The following is a 20,501-nucleotide window of genomic DNA, read 5'->3' as shown; positions in this document are numbered from 1 at the left end:
TGCCTTTTGATTTGGATTTTGTACTATGGCGTCGAAACATAAGTGTTTTATTCCTGGTTGTGACCAGAATGAAATACGTAAGTACCTATATTCACTAATTAATGTTCCGACTTTGGACGAGTGTTGTGTCTACCGTCGTAAAATTAAGTTTGATGTAATATAGCTGAAGGATTGGAGCTTAGTGGCGGCTTATCAAGCTATGTACAACTCGGTTGCCAAAAGAATGGACATGATACCGTATTCATAGCAACTCGGCGATACCGTAATGGATCGCGTTCGTAGTTCATCGACGCTCAAGCGAAACCAAGAGTAGAAACCAGTATCCCGCGCGGCATTAAACTATGAACTCCATATCATTGGTACAGGCCAGGATTTGAACCCACAGCCTCTTGATTGAGAGGACGAGGCCTTATCCATTACGCCACCACGGCTCTCCGTCATGCTGGTTAAATATAAATGTTTTTATTGCAGGTGAAACCACCAGTACCTTACATAGTTTCCCCAATCCTGATAAGGATGCTGGAAGATTCAGAAAATGGACCAATGCTATTGGTGGAATGTTATGTGTGGAGTATTATAAAAAAAGAAATAAATGTCGAAAACCTTATCCTGATGTATTAATTTATCCCCGTTATTTTATTCACGTAGGTATTTAATAGATACAAATAGCTAGAAATAAATCAAAATACATATGTATTACCATTAGTGCTATATATACATATATGAAATTTAGTTCCTGGGCACATCTACAGCTGGCGCTGATATCATCGTGTGACTGATAGCTCTATTCTCAGAATAATTAATGTACTCTGTGCTTCACACTTATAGTGCCACAATCTTATCTGTTCCGGTGGTCAAAATGTGCAACTAACGAAACGTCATTTCATACTCTGTGCGTTATTTGAGTTGTCAATTTCAATTGTGAATTCGTTTTGTGATTTTCTGGGTGAAATACTACCAAAAGCGCTGTAATGTAATGCAAGAAAAGTAGTACTATATATATTGGCTTTTATGCAGGAAGAATAACGTATTCAGGCGCCTTTAATTCCGTTTGAAAAATTGGAAGAACGAGTTGCAGCGGCTACAGGTTAGTGTTGCCAAATATGACGAATAATTTTACCCATATACTCCATGTAATTTTATGTAATATTTTCCAGAGAGGCCCGTGCCCCAGCAGTGGGGACGGGATGAGTCGTGATGATACTCGTGATGAAAATTATATAATCTTAATTTTTCTTTGATTACAGGTGTGATGACATGACATGATAATTTAAATCTTAGGCAGTATACCAAGAAGAATTTCGCGAACCTGCAGCGATTTTAGACGAAATAATGATGATTTATGACATGTCATTGTTTTGCCAACCAATCAAGAGTTGGCTGAAAGAAATTGCTTTTTGGCAATTAGCCTTTGGAAGGAGACCCGTGCCCCAGCAGTGGGGACATGATGGGTCAAGATGATGATGATGATGATGTATTAGCCTTTGCACACTGTCTGAATTTATTTTAATTGTATGCTATTGTTTCTTGTTACTTTAGAAAATTTAAAATATAGTGTTCAAAAATAATAATAATACTTAATTAATTGTTTTTTATAAGTCTATCTATCTCGTTATTCCCACGACCCACATATATTACCTATAGCATTGTAATCTAGATTTAATCTCCTATAGGTATCAGAAGCAGAACATAATCAGAACTACACTGAAACAAATGTCGTTTGATATATTATATCCACTTTCATTTACTATCGACCCTATATTTTGATTTATCTATAGTACTATACTTATGAATGTACCTAATTATTACAATAGGTGATAGCAGAAATGCATTGTCGTTTAAACCAGAAATAGGCAAAATTTAATCGAAAGCAACACTGGATTCGATCACAGCGATGTCGCCACCGGAACAGATAAGATTGTGGCACTATATGAGCTTATGACACACATGACACACTACACACTTCGATCAAAGACACACTATGAAAGTAGTCGAAATAGGAAAGAGACGGAGTGCCCCTGATGGTCCTAATCACCTATCATTCTTCAGTAAGTACATTAATAAATATTTATGTACTTAGTTAAGATAAAGTAGTTGCAAAAAAACGCTTTCATCATTTTATTTTAATTAACTAAGTACTTATCTCATCTTATATTTTCTGATCGATATTTACAATAAATACAGACATCTATCTACCTTATTATACATGTATCTATAATTATTATTCTCTTGGTAAAGTGGAGACCAATTCCTTCAGTTTCCTTCTGTTCAGTTTGGCAGTAGCAGTCAAGGGCAATGCGTCCACGAAGATGACACCGCCACGTAGCTGCTTCGAGTCTTGTAACGAAGCTGTGAAATAATTACAAGGCATTAATTACCTTCGCAGGTGTCTAATTACTCATCATTAACATAGTTCTATGGAAAAGAACACACTTAGATATTATTTGAGAGCATTGAACAACGCGGACTCGGGTGTATACTCTACTCTACTCAATGTGTGAGAGTAATAAGTCATTTTATTACTCTCACACATTGAGAGTAATAAAATTACTTATAGTTAATCTCACACATTACCATTGTAAACAAAATGTAGGTTGGTACCTAACTCCTGTGGAAGATGTCCTAAGTCCAAAGTGTTATGTTTTACCAGTGATCTTGCATAATTTATGTAGAGCTTGACATTGTCATTGACCATAGTCCACCTCATATTTTGCCCTGCGTGTCCTCACATGGGGAATAACTCTATAAATATAACGAAAAACTAAGTTTCGGAGCGCTCATTGCATAATGCTATCTTCAAGCTAAAAGTCTTTCTTACAGCCTTATAAATACCGGCATCAAATATAGGTACATATATATAGTAGAAAGACACTGCAGAAATTTATGCCACTTCTACCTTCTCATTCTTCAAATCTGATCTCCCAACTTACACTTGACCAAATCCTTGATCTCCTGTGCAGTAACGGAGGCGCCTTGCTTCCTCACCACGCAGGCCACCGGCAGCTCTCCGCACTCGGAGTGGGGCACCCCCGCCACGCCGGCGTCGGACACCCCCGGGTGCTGCTTGATCACCGTCTCCACCTCTACTGGAGATATCTAGAAGGAGAAGACTTGTTTTAGGGTACCTATAATTACAGCAGCTTCAACACAAGTACTTATAGACGATCAAAGTTATGTTCACGTTAGTTCACCAACATTGAATTAAATACTTAATGATAAATTACCTACCTACTTAAACAGTTCTTAAAACATGACACCTGAATACCTTTAGAAAGTCTTGCCCCCCATCCCCACCTGTCAAAGTATCCAGTGGTCCATTTCCATTCGCGCTTGGAACAATCTTTTCGTGGCCATTTATTACCCTGTACTTTTTATAATAGCAACATCACAAACCTGATAGTTCATGTACTTCATCAGCATTTTCAGGCGATCCACGAAGTAGTAGTTGAGATCTTCGTCCCTCTGAAAGATGTCTCCAGTCTTGAGCCAGCCGTCTTCACTGAACGCTTCTTTGGTAGCCTCTGGCCTGTTACAGTATCCCTAAAATTATTCAGGACTTTATTATTCGGTAATTCAATCATTTATTCGTCAGCATCAACCTGTAAAAAACTCTACATAGCATTTATTGACTACTCCAAAGCATTCGACTCCATATCTCATGCAAAGCTATGGGAAAGTTTAGCCGAACAAGGTATACATAGCAAATATATACATCTATTAAAAATTTTGTACAGCCAAGCATCTGCGAAAATAAAGCTTGAAAGGATAGGAGACTCCTTTGACATAAAGCGAGGCGTAATGCAGGGTGATCCGCTCTCTCCAAAACTTTTTACGGCTCTACTAGAATCCGTATTCAGAAAAATTAACTGGCACCAATATGGTATAAGCATAGACGGAGAAATACTAACGCATCTAAGATTTGCAGATGATGTAGTTATCCTGTCTGAAGACCATGAAAATATAGTAGAAATGTTAACAGCCATGGAAATTGAAAGCCAAAAAGTTGGACTCTACTCGTACATGAACAAGTCAAAGACAAAAATAATGACAAATGGAGAAGAAAAGAACACTACAATAGGCAGTGGAAATATTGAATATGTGAAAGAATATATATATTTAGGCCAATTAATATCCTTTGATACAATAAGCAAAGAAATTGACAGGCGAATAACTTTAGGATGGAAAAAATACTGGCTCCACAAAGATATTTTTAAAAGCAACTTACCAGTACATTTAAAACAAAAACTGATGGAAAGTGCAGTTCTCCCAACTGTAACATATGGCTGTCAAACTTGGCCTCTTACAAAAAACATAATCAGAAAGCTCAATACATTTCAAAGATCAGCCGAAAGATCAATGTTGGGAATCAAGCTAAGAGACAAAGTGAGATGTAGTGTGATAAGAGCGATTACTAAAGTAAGAGACATAGTTGAAATGGTCTGCGCACTAAAGTGGAAATGGGCGGGACATGTCGCAAGATACACAGACAATCGATGGAGCGAACGCGTACTAAACTGGTACCCAAGGGACAACCCAAGATCACGGGGTCGACAGAAGAGACGATGGGTCGACGACATTATCAAAGTAGCAGGCAACACTTGGCAAAGGCAAGCAAGACAACGGGGACAATGGAAAGACATGGAGGAGGCCTTTACCCAGCAATGGGTGACCAAATTATTTTTCAATAAATAACAATTATTTAATTAAATATTCAAGATATATAAAGTAAAGTGCATGAATTATTATTATTTTATTATAAATTAAATTATAGAGTTATAACATTAATTAATTAAGTAAAATGCATGTTAATTTAATATTATGATTTGCAAACTATGTTATTTAAGAATAACTGTAGATAATTTGGAAATAAATGGCTATATTATTATATCAACCTGTAATCATCTACGGCTGAACCTAGACTGACCTCAAGGATCGCCACAACTACCACACTCTGTCCTTGGTTTTCCTCATCTACTACCGGCTCTTAATATCTAACTATGTCGTCGGTCCAGTGGGCCAGAGAGCGTCCTACACTACGCTTGCCAGTCCATGATCTCCACTCGAGAAGTCGTAAACGCTACACTAAAATAGTGAAAACTCAATAGTTAGTACCTACTTCATTTACCTACCTTAAAAATAGAAGGACCTTGACCCCACAACTCTCCACTTTTAAATGGTTCACAAACGTCCTTTCCAGTATCTGGGTCAACTAACTGTAAAAAATACATTATTATTTACTTAATCGTGCAAGCTTTATAACTATATCACCTTTAAACGGTTTCCCGTGGGGATAAAAAGATTGGGATAAAAGGATATGTTATTATTATTGAGTTAACCAAAACAAAAAATATAGGTAAGTACGTGATAGATTTTATAACTCACCCGAAGCTTCAACACTCCGACATTTTTGAAACAAACCGGCTTGTTAATATTGTAGGAGCCACAGAGACTCATTCCCATTTCTGTCAATCCGTAATTTGGTACCATTTGTGTATTGGGAGCTCGAATCTGAAATAATATGGTAGAGCGTCTTTAGTAGATGTATTTTGCGATCTATCGAACTTATGATTGTACCTATAAATCATGAAACAATTATAACTTACTTATCTCATGAAACTTAAATAATAAGTAATGTTAGGAATTAAGTTTAAATGGTAAAATTCCTCACTATGAAATGGAGTGCGTTCGGATGGCTGTCCTGTCAGTCTGGGTGTTCCACAAGGCCTAATTTTAGGACCATAATATTTATTGGCAGTAACAAAACCGGCGCAAAAAGATGCACCTCTACCAAGAATGTGCCTGTCACCTTGATCTCCTCCCCAATGTCCCTGGTGACGGCGCTGCCGCCCAGCATCACGATCTCGAAGCAGGAGAAGTCGCAGGAGTCCCGCCCAGAGTGCTTCACCATCGTCGCCATCATCGTCGGGCTGCAGATCATGAACGTTGGCTGTGGAGAGTGTGGAGCTTCCATTTTAACAAATTTTCTGAATAATACACTCACGAGCAATGAAACATTTTCACTCACAAAAGGCCGACGCCAAATGACCCCACTTTTTAAAAAATAAACCCTAAAATTTTATCATTCTGATGTGATGTTATAGCAGACGGCGTAATCAAGCAAGCGTTATTTCCGTTTAGGAGTAATTTAGTGCTATTGTCACTGGAACTTTTACATTGCTCATGAGTTTTTGGGGATATGTCCATAGGTTTCAATCGTGAGACCCAGATGCAGGTCACTACATAATATAAGTAAGAATATGATTATATTTGACCTGATTAGGTCAAAGGTCTTTTACCTTATATTTGTTGATAATACTGTGGTAGTGCTCCACAGAGCTGGGGGCCGAGGTCTGCACCCTGGTGACGTGGAATATGGCCGAGAGCAGGTAGTTCATGATGCCGGTGACCCACTGCAGCGGAGACAGGTGGAATATCAGCCGCGTGGGCGACGGGAACGTGTCGTACAACGATCTGGAAAATAAACAAAACCACGACGAGTTAGAGGGTGCGAAAATACGAAAAGGTTCGCCGCGACCGCTTCTGACGAGGGTGCACTACTATGGCTTTCACTATTGGAACTAGAGATGCCACGAATATTCGGCAACTATTCGGTATTCGGCCTATTCGGCCAGTTTTTTCAGTATTCGGTATTCGGCCGAATAGTGCGTACTATTCGGGCCGAATACCGAATAGTAAATCATGTAAAAAATTACTTGTTATTTTAATCAAAATTGTGTATTTATTTCCAAATCACAACATTTTAGTACTTAAAAACTTACTACTGATTAATTTTAAGTTAAAATTAATCAGTAGTAAGTTGTGCTGGATAAAAACGAGCATTTCAGCATTGCGCTTTTCATTGTAACCATCCTCAGAAAATAACCTCTCACTAATAAACGCTACTTCTAGGTGAAGAATGATAAATTTTTGCAAATTTCAAAAGGTTCGGGTATTGTTTTTTGTTTGGAGTTTTGTGGCGACGGAACTTGACGTCCCCCCTAAAGGTGATGAATTCATTAAAGCGCTCCAAAGCCTAAAACTAGGTAAAAGCACGGGTTCTGACAATTTGCCCGCTGAACTGATAAGGCTCGGCTGTGTTTCTTCGCCCCTGTATGCACTCTTACTGCGTTGTTGGGATGAAGGAACTGTGCCTCAAGAAATGAGAGACGCTGACATAGTCACCTTGTATAAAGGTAAAGGAGATAGAGGCGATTGTAACAGCTACAGAGGAATATCCCTGTTAAGTATTGTAGGAAAGGCATTTGCGAAAGTTGTTTTACGAAGGCTGGAAACTTTGGCCTCCCAGATATACCCGGAATCACAATGTGGGTTTAGGGCAGGCCGTTCGACCAATGACATGATATTTACCCTTCGGCAACTTCAAGAAAAGAGTCGCGAACATTGTCTCCCTCTTTACATGGCCTTTGTCGACCTCAACAAGGCATTTGACACTGTGAGTAGAGAGGGGCTGTACGAAGTGCTGAGTAAGATTGGATGCCCTCCAAAACTTCTATCCATCATCAGGTCCTTCCACGATACCATGAATGGGTCAGTAATATTTGATGGTGAAAAATCTGAACCTTTCGCCGTTAACCGTGGAGTCAGACAAGGCTGCGTGCTAGCACCTACCCTCTTCGGGATCTTCTTCTCTGCACTGCTTCTGACTGCTTTTGAAAACTGCGACGTCGGAGTACATCTGCATACAAGAAAGGACGGAAGGCTATTCAACATCAGTCTCCTAAAGTCAAAACGAAAGCGTCAAGATTTGATTGCTAGAGAACTCCTTTATGCAGATGATGCTGCACTAGTTGCTAACTCGGAAAGCGAACTCCAGGAATTAGTGACGAGATTCGGCAATGCATGTCATATGTTCTCTATGAGTGTCAACACCAAGAAGACTGTAATCATGGTGCAGGGCGTTGACCAGCCTCCAAAAATTTCACTCGACGGTGCTGTCCTAGAAGTTGTGGATCATTTTTGCTACCTTGGCTCAACCACCACGTCCTCGCTATCAAACGACAGAGAAATAGATACTCGGATTGGCAAAGCGTCAACTACTTTTGGAAGGCTCTTTGCACGCGTTTGGAGAAACCGAAAGCTAACTACGAACACCAAAGTCCTCGTATACCAGACCTGCGTCCTGAGTATATTGTTGTACGCTTCGGAAACGTGGACTTCATATGCGAAACAAGAACGCAAACTTAACGCCTTTCATATGCGATGCCTGAGGACTATTCTTGGAGTCACATGGAAGGACAAAATGAGCAACGAGGCAGTTCTCACAATGACACATTGCTGCAGCATAACTGCCATGCTAAAGCAGAGAAGGCTTCGTTGGCTTGGTCACGTTCATCGGATGGCCCCTGAGAGACTGCCACGCCAAGTCATGTTGAGTGAAATAGCTGATGTAAAGAGACCTGTTGGGCGCCCAATTCTCAGATTTAAGGATGCTTGCAAGCGGGACATGAACAGCTTCGGTATTCAGATAGACGGTTGGGAAGAACGCGCTGACATGAGACCTGAGTGGCGCCATGACGTTAAAGTTGGAATGTTAAAACACGACGAAGACTGGCTAGATAATCTTAAGCAGAAAAAACTTCGTCGTGATCTACCACCTCCCATACATTCATGTTTTGTTTGCGATCGATGCGGAAAGAAATGCCGTGCCGCTATAGGCTTGTACAGCCATCAACGGCGATGCGGCAACCCATAAACCTACGAGTGCTGCAACTACCATCTACAACAGATGCTGTGGCCAATGATGATGCTGACCACCACTTGTAAGGTGATCCGATCTAGGCGAACTATTATCAAATAAAAATTCAACTCGTTTGCCACAGCATTCTGACTCCTAATAATTAGCATTTCTCATATAATCTGTAGCGACTTCTTCAAAGCAGTTCCAGGAACAAAAAAAACAGGTTGTAGTGCCGAATATTCGGCGGCCGAATATTCGGCGCTTCGGCCGGCAGCGTCGCCGAATATTCGGTATTCGGTATTCGGCCAATTCACTATTCGTGGCAACACTAATTGGAACATAACTATGTTCAATTTTGAACCAATTATACAGGGGGTTGCAAAAAGATTATAGTAAGCCGAAAACGTTTGACTCATTAAGTAGTTTAGTAGTAGACTCGGTAGGTGTAATCAGGGTTTCATCATCACGACCCACCGCGTCTCCACTGCTGGGGCACGGGTGTCCTTCCAATTCCAATGAAAGAAGGGTTTTAGGCCTAGTCCACCACGCTGGCCTAGTGCGAGTTGGTGGACCCCAACACAAGCAAGCTGAGAGTGTTGTCGGGTAAGTGGACAAGCCGACTGTCAGATGTTTTCAAGCTGCCCAAAGCCCTCTAGGCTTAAATGAATCTGGGTTTAACCACAGAATAATATCTAGCAATGGTTGAACTTACAGCCAGTAGGGCAGGTGCGTGGTGAAGTTGAGGTGGCTGCAGGCCGCGTTCTTGGGCGCACCCGTGGTGCCGCTCGTGGGCACCAGGAACGCGATGCTCTCCGCCGTGTCCACGTCCGTTACACTAAAGGAAGAGAAACTACATGAATAAAATTGAAATGCCTTCAAAGTTGGTATCATTATTTCTACCTTCTAATATTATTATAATTTCATTTAAATTAAAATGTAATTTTTTATTGATCTAATGATTACTTATATGCCACACTAATTTCGATGTGTTTCGATTTCAAAACTGATCTACCTACATTATTATTAGTCAGTAAGAAGTTGGTTCGCTAAGTACTAGGGATGCTTGATCTCAATCGATCTTACAAGATAAATTAAATCCATTCAAAGCCAGGATTGATCAAGAATCTGTGTTACGTTCCAAGAGATCGATTTAAGCCAGAAAAATCGGGCATCTCTACTATACAGTACACGTAAGTACCTTGTACATTTTTCAGAATGAACAATCCCCCTAAATTAATATAGCACCTACCTGAAATCATCCACGTTTGGCTCCACATTTCGGATTAGCTCATTTAACTCGTGTTCTCCCCCTCCGAAGGTGATGATGTTGGCGTTCACGCCGGCCCTCTGGAGTGCCTCTCGCACTACCGCCTGCTTCTCGTGCTGGCAACACACCAGCTTAGGCTGGATTGTACTGAATGTGTCTTGAAGTTCACCTGCAAACATTTTTTTATGAGGATATCGATTGATATTTTTTTTTTTACGAACTCTACGTCATTATCATTAAACGCTACAGTGAAATATGTTTCAGGTTTTTTTTAAATGACGTAATGTTTCAGCATCATTTTTAAGATGGGAAAGCATACCTAATACCTATTCATAGTTATGTTAACTTTAAATAATTTCAAGACATCATTCAATATACTTTTCCTTTTAATAGGTAAGTAGTTCAGCCTCTAGCTAGTTTTTTTGCGGAAGCAGACAGCATGAAAAGTACCAGGACCGCATAACTATATAACATGTAGATTATGTTATGAACAAATTAAGAATTTTATTAAGTAAATTCTATCAACTAAGCTTTAAAGTACCTAGAAGTATATTGAAATGTCTTTATCTAGCCCTGGTTGACAGTATAATTGGTTATTCTCTGCACTGTTATGGACTTACATTCAAAACTCATATTGAAAAGATAGAAAAAATGCAAATAAAATTCTTAAAATTAATTATAGATAAAAAGACAAAAGCTAAATGTAACCACGATTATAGAATCCTTTTTGAAACATGTAACATTTTACCAGCAAGCCTTAAGCATAAATATCTCCTCCTTGTAAACAGCCATGGTAGTGAAGAACATAAAATACCTATCCAGCATACTTGCGGCACAAGAGGGGCTGTGCAAGGAAGGTACCAAATACCATATACAAATAATTATTTTGGTGGAAGAATGCTCTGTAAACAAATACCCAAATTATATAATGAATTACCGGTAAGTATTAAAAATGAGAAAAAATTATCTTTATTTAACATTATTAAAAAAACATTTACTTAAAACTTATTACGATACTTAAAACTTATTATGATTGAGAGTGGTGCCTTCCTTGCACTGCTCACTTGACACAGTCAATATATTGTTTATTTTGTTAATTTTTAAATAACAGCTTAATTAAAATGTCACCGTTTACCCACAGTCAAACCAAAAATATTGGTTTTGTGGGAATTCTTCTGTACCCTATGTATCACTGCAATGTTTATAAATAAATAAATAAATAAATAAATAAATAACTCACCAACACCCCACGTGTGCTCCACAGCAGCTACCGTCAATCCATTGAACAAGGAGGCGTATATCGGCACAGTGAGGTCCAGGTGGTTGGGGGCCATCAGCGCGATGACGTCACCAGGAGCGTATGAAGCGCGGAGGTAGCGCGCGCACTGCACTGATCTGCTCAGGGTTGACTTGAATGACTCTGATTGGCCCGTTGCAGCGTCGATCTAAGAGGAAAATTGTATTAGGTTTATACAATACTAGCTGTTCCCGCGAGCTTCGCTTCGCCTTAAAAATTTTTCCCGTGGGAATAAAATTCCGGGATAAAAAGTAGCCTATGTTCTTTCCCAGGGTCTAGACCGTATGTATACCAAATTTCATTCAAATCCGTTCAGTAGTTTTGGCGTGAAAGAGTAACAGACAGACAGACCGACAGACAGACAGACAGACAGACAGACACAGTTACTTTCGCATTTATAATATTAGTTAGGATCTAATAAGTGTACGGGGGGAGCCTCCATAGTGACGCATAATTAGCTATGGCTGTACCCTACGAAAAACAATATGTAAGTACCCTATTCGTAGGCTGTAGCTCTGAATGTATATGGTACATAATAAGTCCAGCGTCCGGCGCAGCCTGGTGGGCAGTCAGTTGTCAGAAAACTAATCTGAATGGCTATCCCATCCATCACCATGCTGAAAAACGCTAGCTTCCGTTATAATAAAAAAAATGTTAAGTACCTACATAGTTAATGACTAAATATTTTTTTTTGGTTAGTAACTTACGGTGATACTTAGCTACATTAAAAGCTTATTTTTGTTTTATCAACACATCTAATGTATTCTATTAGGTAGTTAATTTAATTCTTAATAACAGATAAAACAATAACAAACAATAACAGTCGATAAACATAATATTATAACATGTGATACGTATCTATAAGTTACATCCTGTAAAAAAACAGTAAGTAGATACCTACTGTACCTACCTAATCAGAATCAGCATTACATTGCATTTTTCGCTTTTTATATATTATTATATCATTTTCACAATATAATAACATGTCTGTCTTTCATAATTTTTCAGAAACTACACTCGCTCGCGAGCAGTGGAAAAGTTGCACCATGTTTCACCCACTATGTAAGTTGCAATGTCAGTGGAACTTTTTCATTGCTGGCGAGTGTACTTACAATACAATACATCTATGATAAAATCTGTCTTTCATATTTTTCAGATACTTCAATATGTATACCAAATTCTATTCTATTATTTTCTATTCTCTGTGGGGGGTGTCAATACCTACACCTGGCTCTCTCGAATGGAACCTTTGTGCATATCCCTAAGGTCTAAACTGCCTTCCTAAGCTTGGACCATTTCCCACCACGCTGGTCCACTGCGGGTTGGTGGGTTCACAATCTAGATGTGCTAAATCTAGATATGCAGGTTTCCTCACGATGTTTTCCTTCACCGTAAGAGCGATGGTATACATTGTAGGTACTTAAATTCAAAGAACTCATTGGTACATGTCAGCGCCAGGATTCGAACCCGCATCTCTTGCGTGAGAAGCGGGCGCTTACCCGACTGAGCAACCACCGCTCTATGTATACCAAAACAAACCTCGGGTTTAGAGAGTAATTCCCAAATCACCATCGATTAATATTATATTCTCGTGATATTCACCATCTGGATAGGAAGTTTAATAGGTACCTACGTACTTCGTACTACCTAAATCGTGGATATCAGAATTAAATTTTTCGACGACTTCCTTACCTGTAAGTCCATATCTGGAGCCACTTTGAGACTTTCCAGGATGATCTTCCCCAAGTGGAAGCGGTCGCCAGCTCGGCCAGATTTGGCCACGATGCGTGAGGTCACATCGTTCAGGTATAGGAAACAAAAGTTGTTCACTTGACGGGGTACTGGCATTTTGGAGCTGCTTTAAAAAATATACCTAATACTTATGCTTATAAGTTTAAATAATATTTAAGTAAAAATATAATTAGACTCCTCTCGACACAGGACGGGGGTGAATGGTAAAGTTTTCACAATCGGTAAGTAGTATGGTACTTAAAATTTACTTAGATTATTTTTGTGTTATCAAGATATCTAATGTAGTTAATTGCAATACGAGTTCTTAATAATAACACTGATAAGACCAGGGGCGTATTTAGTAAGTAAACTAACAAAAGCGACCATGGTCCGGGTCGCAGGGTTGTAAAATAATATTGTATATTTTTTGTGTTGTGTGACATGTGCAACTCTCAGATGCAGCAGGCCTAAGCGTGGAGATTATGGCAATAACCCTCCAGTCTAGGAAAAGGCCATTACCACAGTAATTAAACTACAGTATGCCCTAGTACAGCTGCGAGTTTGCGGGTTGGTTACATGGCAGTTTTCAGATTTTTCCTCAATGTGCAAGTAGTATTCGATTGTAACTACTATACTATAGCCCATAATCGTAGATCTAGGGCAACTGCATAGTGCAAATTGCAAACCCTATGAATACATATTCATGAGACCATAAATAGCTGTATTTTTTATTTTAATTGATTCCGTACGTCAAAGGGTGGAAGGAACCGTTGCCGTTGTAGGATTTAGTTGAGATGGCTCGGGACCTTAATTTTCTAAATTTTAATACGGCACTGAATTACCTATAAACATTATGATGAACTTACGAATTTATATCTAAACTAAATACAATGTCATGCTCATTATAAATCAGCATGATATTGCATTTATTGTTCTACATTTTAACTGTCTCCGGGCTCTAGCGCTCGGGCGCTAGTATGGAAACCGTTTGGAAATAGACTGTGCGCTCATAACTACTTGGCCGTGTTAGTATTTGTATAGATGGTAAGGTTTTTATTTTGTAAGTAAGTAACTAGGTATTCCATAAATTTCATAATAAATATAGGTACCTTTTAAAAATGATTGAATAAACAAAAACGGTAATTTTATTACATGAAATAGGTACATATTTTAACTTCTTATTTTGTATGGCATGCAATACAATATAACTTTATTGAACAAAACACACAACATACATTAAATTACAAAAGTAGTAAGCACAATAGGCGGCCTTATCGCTAAAAGCGATCTCTTCCAGGCAACCTTTGGGTGAATGAGAGACTTATTGAGTAGAAGAGGAAGGTGTACACGTATTGCATTTAAATACTAGTGATATTTTTTATGTTTTAATAATAAATACTTAGATACATACATACAAATATAATAGATACTTATATATATACATACATACCATATACTTATATAAAGATTTATACGTAGGTAGGTACTATTAAATGATGGACAGATAATATTCCTTTACTTGTCTTTTGAAAGCAAAAGCTGATTTTGCACAACGGATTTCCAATGGCAGTGAGTTCCACAGCCGTATGGCGGTTACTGTGAAGGAGTTGCCATAAAACTCAGAGGTGTGCGTTGGAAGCTCCAACAAAAGCCTTTGTGAGGATCTCATCGGCCTGTTGTCTGCGTGAAGTTTAAAAACGAAGCGCTCTTTAAGGTACGCCGGTGTTGAGGGATTGAACAGCACAGAGTAGAGTAAGGAGAGAATATGAGCATTCCGGCGAAGGCGGATTGTGAGCCACTTGAGCTTAGTGCGGTATTCGGATATGGGATCAAATTTGCGTAAACCAAATATGAAACGTATGCAAAAGTTTGGTGTATTTTTTACAGAATTAAATTGATCGGTTTTTGTTTATCGCTGTTGAATGATAGTATCACATTTTCCCTAAGTAGTTGCAGATCAGAGGGATCTATAGTCTATAGATCAAATACTTGGACTAAGACTTGGGTAGTAAAATTTCCATAACATCTCCAGACCACAGTTACATGCTTAAGGACCAACACAGTCCAATTTAAAAGCATAAGTATATATATATTATGTAGTTATTTATCGTCAGATCAAAGTAAGTACTTATGTTTCACGAAAATATAAATAAGATTCTTGCTTTTCCTGACAGTTTAACTGAGTTTAGGAACACAACAAAAAAACAAAATTTCAGTCAATAATAATTTATTCTCTTGGCAAAGTGCAGACCATTTCCTTCAGCTTCTTCCTATTGACCTTGGTCGAGGCGGTCATAGGCAGCGACTCCACGAAGATCACACCGCCTCGCAGCTGCTTCGAGTCTTGCAATGAGCCTGTCGGGAGAAAAGGTGAAGTCAGTGTTTGGGGCCATAAAGTCACGAATAAACAGCGAAGAACTTGACCATGAAACAGAAGAAAAGTTAACTTGATACTTGGGACCTGTGCTCAGAGATGGGGTACAGGGGAAAGGCTAAATGACGCGAGTGCAGAGAAGGAGGAAATCGTGACTCCGCTCCATAAGAAACTGGACAGGAGAGGCCTGCGTATGCAAGGCTCATCACCAAAATCTACTTATTTCATCTAGTACCCAGTCGAGGCATTTAAAAAAAAGAAGTACTTTTCTACGAGCTCCTAAATATTCTGGTGGGATTTCTACGACAAAAGCAGTGCAGGTAAGAAGTCACATGAGTCATTCTAATATGCTGCATGATAAGTTTGCTTTGATTTTATTTTATAGCTTCTTCCAACGCACCGGGCGAAACTTTTTCACCACTGCAGCGCACTTAAGACAACTTGACATAGCCACACTTACTCTTGACGAGATCCTTGATCTCCTGTGCAGTGACGGAGGCTCCGGGCCTCTTCACCACGCAGGCCACCGGCAGCTCCCCGCACTCGCTGTCGGGCACCCCCGCCACGCCGGCGTCGGACACCCCCGCGTGCTGCCGGATCACCGCCTCCACTTCCACTGGGGATATCTGGGAGACCACAAATGCGTGACTTTATACTTGCAAAACGAACAAAAGAAGTTAGTATAAAATGTAAACATGTGGATTATTGTGGATGCATGTACTCAGATAGGTGGTTATTCTACAGGAAAACATTAATTTGACCAAAAATATCACATGTTCATCGGCATTTTTGGTCTTACAATTACAGCCATTCAGCCCATTCATTCGAGACTGTAGTTAGATGTTTCACGATTTAGTATACAAATTCTCCCTAATACCAACCAAATATAAAAATTTACGTTTTCATTAATCAGTTAAAATAGCAAACCTGATAGTTTCTGTATTTCAGGAGCATTTTCATGCGATCCAGGAAGAAGTAGTTGAAATCGTCATCCCTGTGAAAGATGTCTCCAGTCTTGAGCCAGCCGTCTTCACTAAACGTCTCTTTGGTAGCGTCAGGCCTGTTGTAATATCCCTGAAAATTATAAAAGTTCCTTTTGACCTATCTATGGAGTATCCAGCATAGTCAATAACATCAATCCGATGCACTCAATTACACTCATATTACACTGTGCAATTAAGACTTTGAACATTTAATAAGCTCACCTTGAAAACAGAAGGTCCTGTGGCCCACAACTCTCCCTTCTTAAATGGTTCACAAACGTCCTTTCCAGTATCGGGGTCTACCAACTGTAAATAATATATATACCTTGATGATATGACTATTAAGTTAAGTGGATAAATTAATAGCGTAAACAAAGCAAAATTGTATTAGCATTCTGATATACTTAACTAACTGTACTGAAGTAACTACTTACAGTTTTATTTAAATACTCACTCTAAATTTCAATATTCCGCAATCTTTAAAAGATACAGGCTTGTTAATATCGTATACACCACAGAGTGCCATTCCTATTTCGGTCAACCCGTAGATTGGAAACAGGTGAGCGTTAGGTGCATGACGCTGAAAGAAAGCATTCAAAACATAAATTATCGGGTTGGTGTGGTGTGATCTATTAGTGTTTAATTTGCCATCGGGAGACACGTCTAGAAAAGGACAACCATGCCCCAACCATATTATTATAAAATTGGGAATAATAAGATGTCACTTCCAGATCTAACCAATAATAAAAAGATCATTTAAATTTAAGTAATAAACCTTGAGTTCTTGGCCGATGTCCTTGGTCACAGCACTGCCGCCCAGTGCGATCACTTCTAAACAAGAGAAGTCACACGAGTCCCCGCCCCCATGCTTCACCATCGACGTCATCATCGTGGGACTGCAGATCATGAACGACGGCTGGAAGACAGGACACGATGTTATGTAAGTATAATAGATATACATTTCAGGCAGCACGAGGCTGTCAGACACTTGATTAAATGCAATTGAGTGAGATTGGATTGCGTCGTTTCATAAAGTACCTCGCATGTAGCATGGTAGTTTACGGCTTTATCGTCTCATGCTGGGTAGTATGCTTCACCAGATTACTATCAGATCAATCTCATCGAATTGATCCAGAAACTTGAAACTTACAGCCAGATAGGAGGCTAGTAGGCCAGCATATAACATTAACTACCTTGTATTTGTTGATAATACTGCGGTAGTGCTCAACGGTGCCTGGACCAGAGGTCTGCACCCTGGTGACGTGGAATATGGCCGAGAGCAGGTAGTTCATGATGCCGGTGACCCACTGCAGGGGGGACAGGTGGAAGATCATCTTCGTTGGCGAAGGGAAAGAGTCGTACATGCCCCTGAAATATTCCAGTTAATTTTGATTCCTTATTCTTGCAAATCATACAAAAAAAGAAACATAAAATCTTGCTCTTCCATATTTGAACTGAATAAAAGTGCAGTGAAGTTTGTGTAAATAAATAGTTAGGTAAGTAACCATTAAAGTTTTCAAAATCCAGTACATTTCGTTCGTATTAGGGTCATATTGTACAGGTCTCTGGTGACCCGCTGAATGTTTGCCTACTTGTAGGCACATTATTTTGACAGAGCAGGTACCGAAATAAATGTGTAGATAACACGTAGTTAAGTAGTACTTACAGCCAAATTGGTAAGTGGATGACAGTGTTCTTATGACTAACAGCTGCACTCTTGGGCACTCCTGTTGTGCCACTGGTCGGCACCAAAAAGCATATGTTTTCCGCCGTGTCCACGTCAGTAACACTGAAAAATATTAGCATTTATATAGCAAAATATGGACCTTATAGAACAGCTTACTTTCAGACACAGTAGAATTTGTAAACGATCTTCATTCATATTATGATTTTTAACTAAGCAACTTACGTGAAATCATCCAAGTTTGCTTCCACATTTTGGAATAGATCAGTAAAATGGTTTTTCCCACCGCCGAAGGTGATGATATTGGCTTTAACGTTTGCTTTCTGTAGCGCTTCTTTCACATCTTTCTCTTTATCGTGTTGACAAACCACTAACTTTGGCTCTGTTGCACTGAAAGTATTCTTCAGTTCACCTGAAAAATATATTAATTCATTTAATTTTCTATCACTTGAACCTCAGTTGAGAAATTGGGTCCCCGAATCACGTATCAACTTTTCGTCCGTCGCACCCTGGGCAGTCAGTGACTGACGCTATTCTCACTGGTCAATCGGCTAGAAATAAAATTGTGACAAAACCTAGACACACTATAGAAAGACTTGTCGTGAAAAAGTCGTTGGCCCTATAGCGACTTTTATACTGCAGCTGCAACTGTTATAATACTGCTTCCCCTTATTACATTTCCACCCTCAATCCTCAATAGTACACAATGCGCATTTTACATACCAACTCCAGACATATTTTCCAAAGCAGCGACCGCCAAGCCATTGAACATGGCGGCGTATATCGCCACGGTGAGGTCCAGGTGGTTGGGGGCCATCAGCGCGATGACGTCACCAGGAGCGTAGGAGGCGGCGCGGAGGTAGCGCGCGAACCGAACTGATCTGCTCAACACTGATTGGAAGGACTCTGATTCGCCGGTGGCCGCATCAATCTAAGAGGGAAAAAAGATTATGAAAGTATCTAAAAGCATTTAAACGTGCCATTTGGTAGGTATATATGAGGTATACACAACAGCGCAAAGCGAGACAAACAGCGCTTTCAAAATAATTCTTTTATCAGATCGTTTTTGTATCCTTCAATGGTCGGACCTCTTAACTTCTCTCTGAAAGATCGAATTTCAGGGCCGTTGGGCAGTCCATCAATGACATCTAACTCAACAACTCAAGTCTTGTAGAGTGATCCATGCCATCGGATGGTCATGAAACAAGCCCTATAAAAGAAAGTATCCTCTAACCTGCAAGTCCATATCCGGCGCGGTCCTCAGAGTCTCCAGTATGATCTTGCCGAGGTGGAAGCGGTCCTCGGGCCGGCCGGACCGTGCTACCACTCGTGACGTCACATCTTCCAGGTACATGGAGACGAAACTGCTCAGCTGCCGTTGAACTACCATTTTGGAACTGGAATGAAAGAAATCTCCGGTAATGTTATAGAAATTGCAAAAAAACGGTATGGTTAGCTGAAAGGGTGTGCGCAACTGGTCATTCTAAACAACTCTGTATATTATATAGGTTTTGGAAATTAAGAATAGAAATTTTAATCCTAACTTAATTAACTGTTTAGGTAGTAGTAACAGGACTTACTGTTTTCTTATATTTTTTTTTACTGAATACCTACATACTTTTTAATAAAATTGCATATTAAAATTTTCGTCAAATGCATTTCAAAAATAATTTAAATTTTATTTCTCTGGTAAGTACATTTTTAAGTAGAGCACGTAATCTAACACAACATTCATGCAGTTGATAGCGCTTGAAAACAAAATTTCATGTGACGTTGGATCACAACATTGAATAACGCGATCTATGTATCATGTATCATGTGTATCACAATCACAACAGCAGGGCACACAGCGTACGATTCTAGAATTTGCGCTGTACTACCATTTATTCTCAGATTTAATGCTATGCGAGGCGGTATGACCTATCTGTGAACAGCCCCTAATGTAAAGGTACGTCGTACCTACACACAAACTTACCGTACTCAGGTACCTACTAAGTATTAACACAAACACTCTTGACCGACGATTACTCTACTCCGACGATGTAGAAGCTACGCGACTACTTGTAGGGGCGAAATGATACTTGTTATCATATTGTGACGATACTATGTCTACACTCAGTTTACACAACAAACAACCAATTGAGCGTGTTCACCGTGAGCGTTCATTACTCGTATCTTTAGGGTTAATTCGGTAACCTCTGCAACTTGTGTTGTGAAGCTAGCTCTAGCTTTTGCCGCGAGCTTTGCTTCGCCTATTTGTACTTAAAGGTTTACCCATGGAAATCCCGGGATTAGAGGGAAAAGATGCCTACTTTTGTGTTATAATTAAATTTTAATTGTTTAAGTATATATTTGTTATTGACATTTTCCCGTTTCTGAGTAGTATATGAATATATATAAGTATCTAACAAACATCCATATGCAAACTTACAGACTTTAAACGTTTCTAATATTTAGTATGATTGTG

General features: G+C 39.4%; 2 protein-coding genes across 2 annotated transcripts; both read right to left on the bottom strand.

The window, feature by feature from the left end:
- Positions 1–2,108: 2,108 nt before the first annotated feature.
- Positions 2,109–13,231, bottom strand: LOC105390058 (luciferin 4-monooxygenase). The gene is made up of 11 exons (XM_038118716.2): positions 12,955–13,231; positions 11,206–11,410; positions 9,948–10,134; positions 9,411–9,533; positions 6,297–6,471; positions 5,807–5,947; positions 5,383–5,508; positions 5,130–5,213; positions 3,394–3,540; positions 2,931–3,096; positions 2,109–2,349 (listed from the first exon to the last, which is right to left on the bottom strand). Exons 1-11 carry the CDS (start codon positions 13,108–13,110, stop codon positions 2,222–2,224), a joined length of 1,638 nt encoding a protein of 545 aa, XP_037974644.2. The 5' UTR covers positions 13,111–13,231; the 3' UTR covers positions 2,109–2,221.
- A 1,972-nt stretch (positions 13,232–15,203) lies between these two features.
- On the bottom strand, positions 15,204–20,165 carry LOC105390057 (luciferin 4-monooxygenase). The gene is made up of 12 exons (XM_038118637.2): positions 20,010–20,165; positions 19,269–19,431; positions 18,758–18,965; positions 18,260–18,446; positions 18,017–18,139; positions 17,544–17,718; positions 17,126–17,266; positions 16,805–16,930; positions 16,573–16,656; positions 16,295–16,441; positions 15,828–15,993; positions 15,204–15,348 (listed from the first exon to the last, which is right to left on the bottom strand). Exons 2-12 carry the CDS (start codon positions 19,422–19,424, stop codon positions 15,221–15,223), a joined length of 1,641 nt encoding a protein of 546 aa, XP_037974565.2. The 5' UTR covers positions 19,425–19,431; positions 20,010–20,165; the 3' UTR covers positions 15,204–15,220.
- Positions 20,166–20,501: the final 336 nt, after the last annotated feature.

This window comes from Plutella xylostella, chromosome 16 (assembly GCF_932276165.1).
Source record: "Plutella xylostella chromosome 16, ilPluXylo3.1, whole genome shotgun sequence".
Lineage (NCBI taxonomy): Eukaryota > Metazoa > Arthropoda > Insecta > Lepidoptera > Plutellidae > Plutella > Plutella xylostella.
The sequence above is the reverse complement of the archived record's forward strand: the minus strand, read 5'-3'. Positions and strand labels throughout refer to the sequence as shown.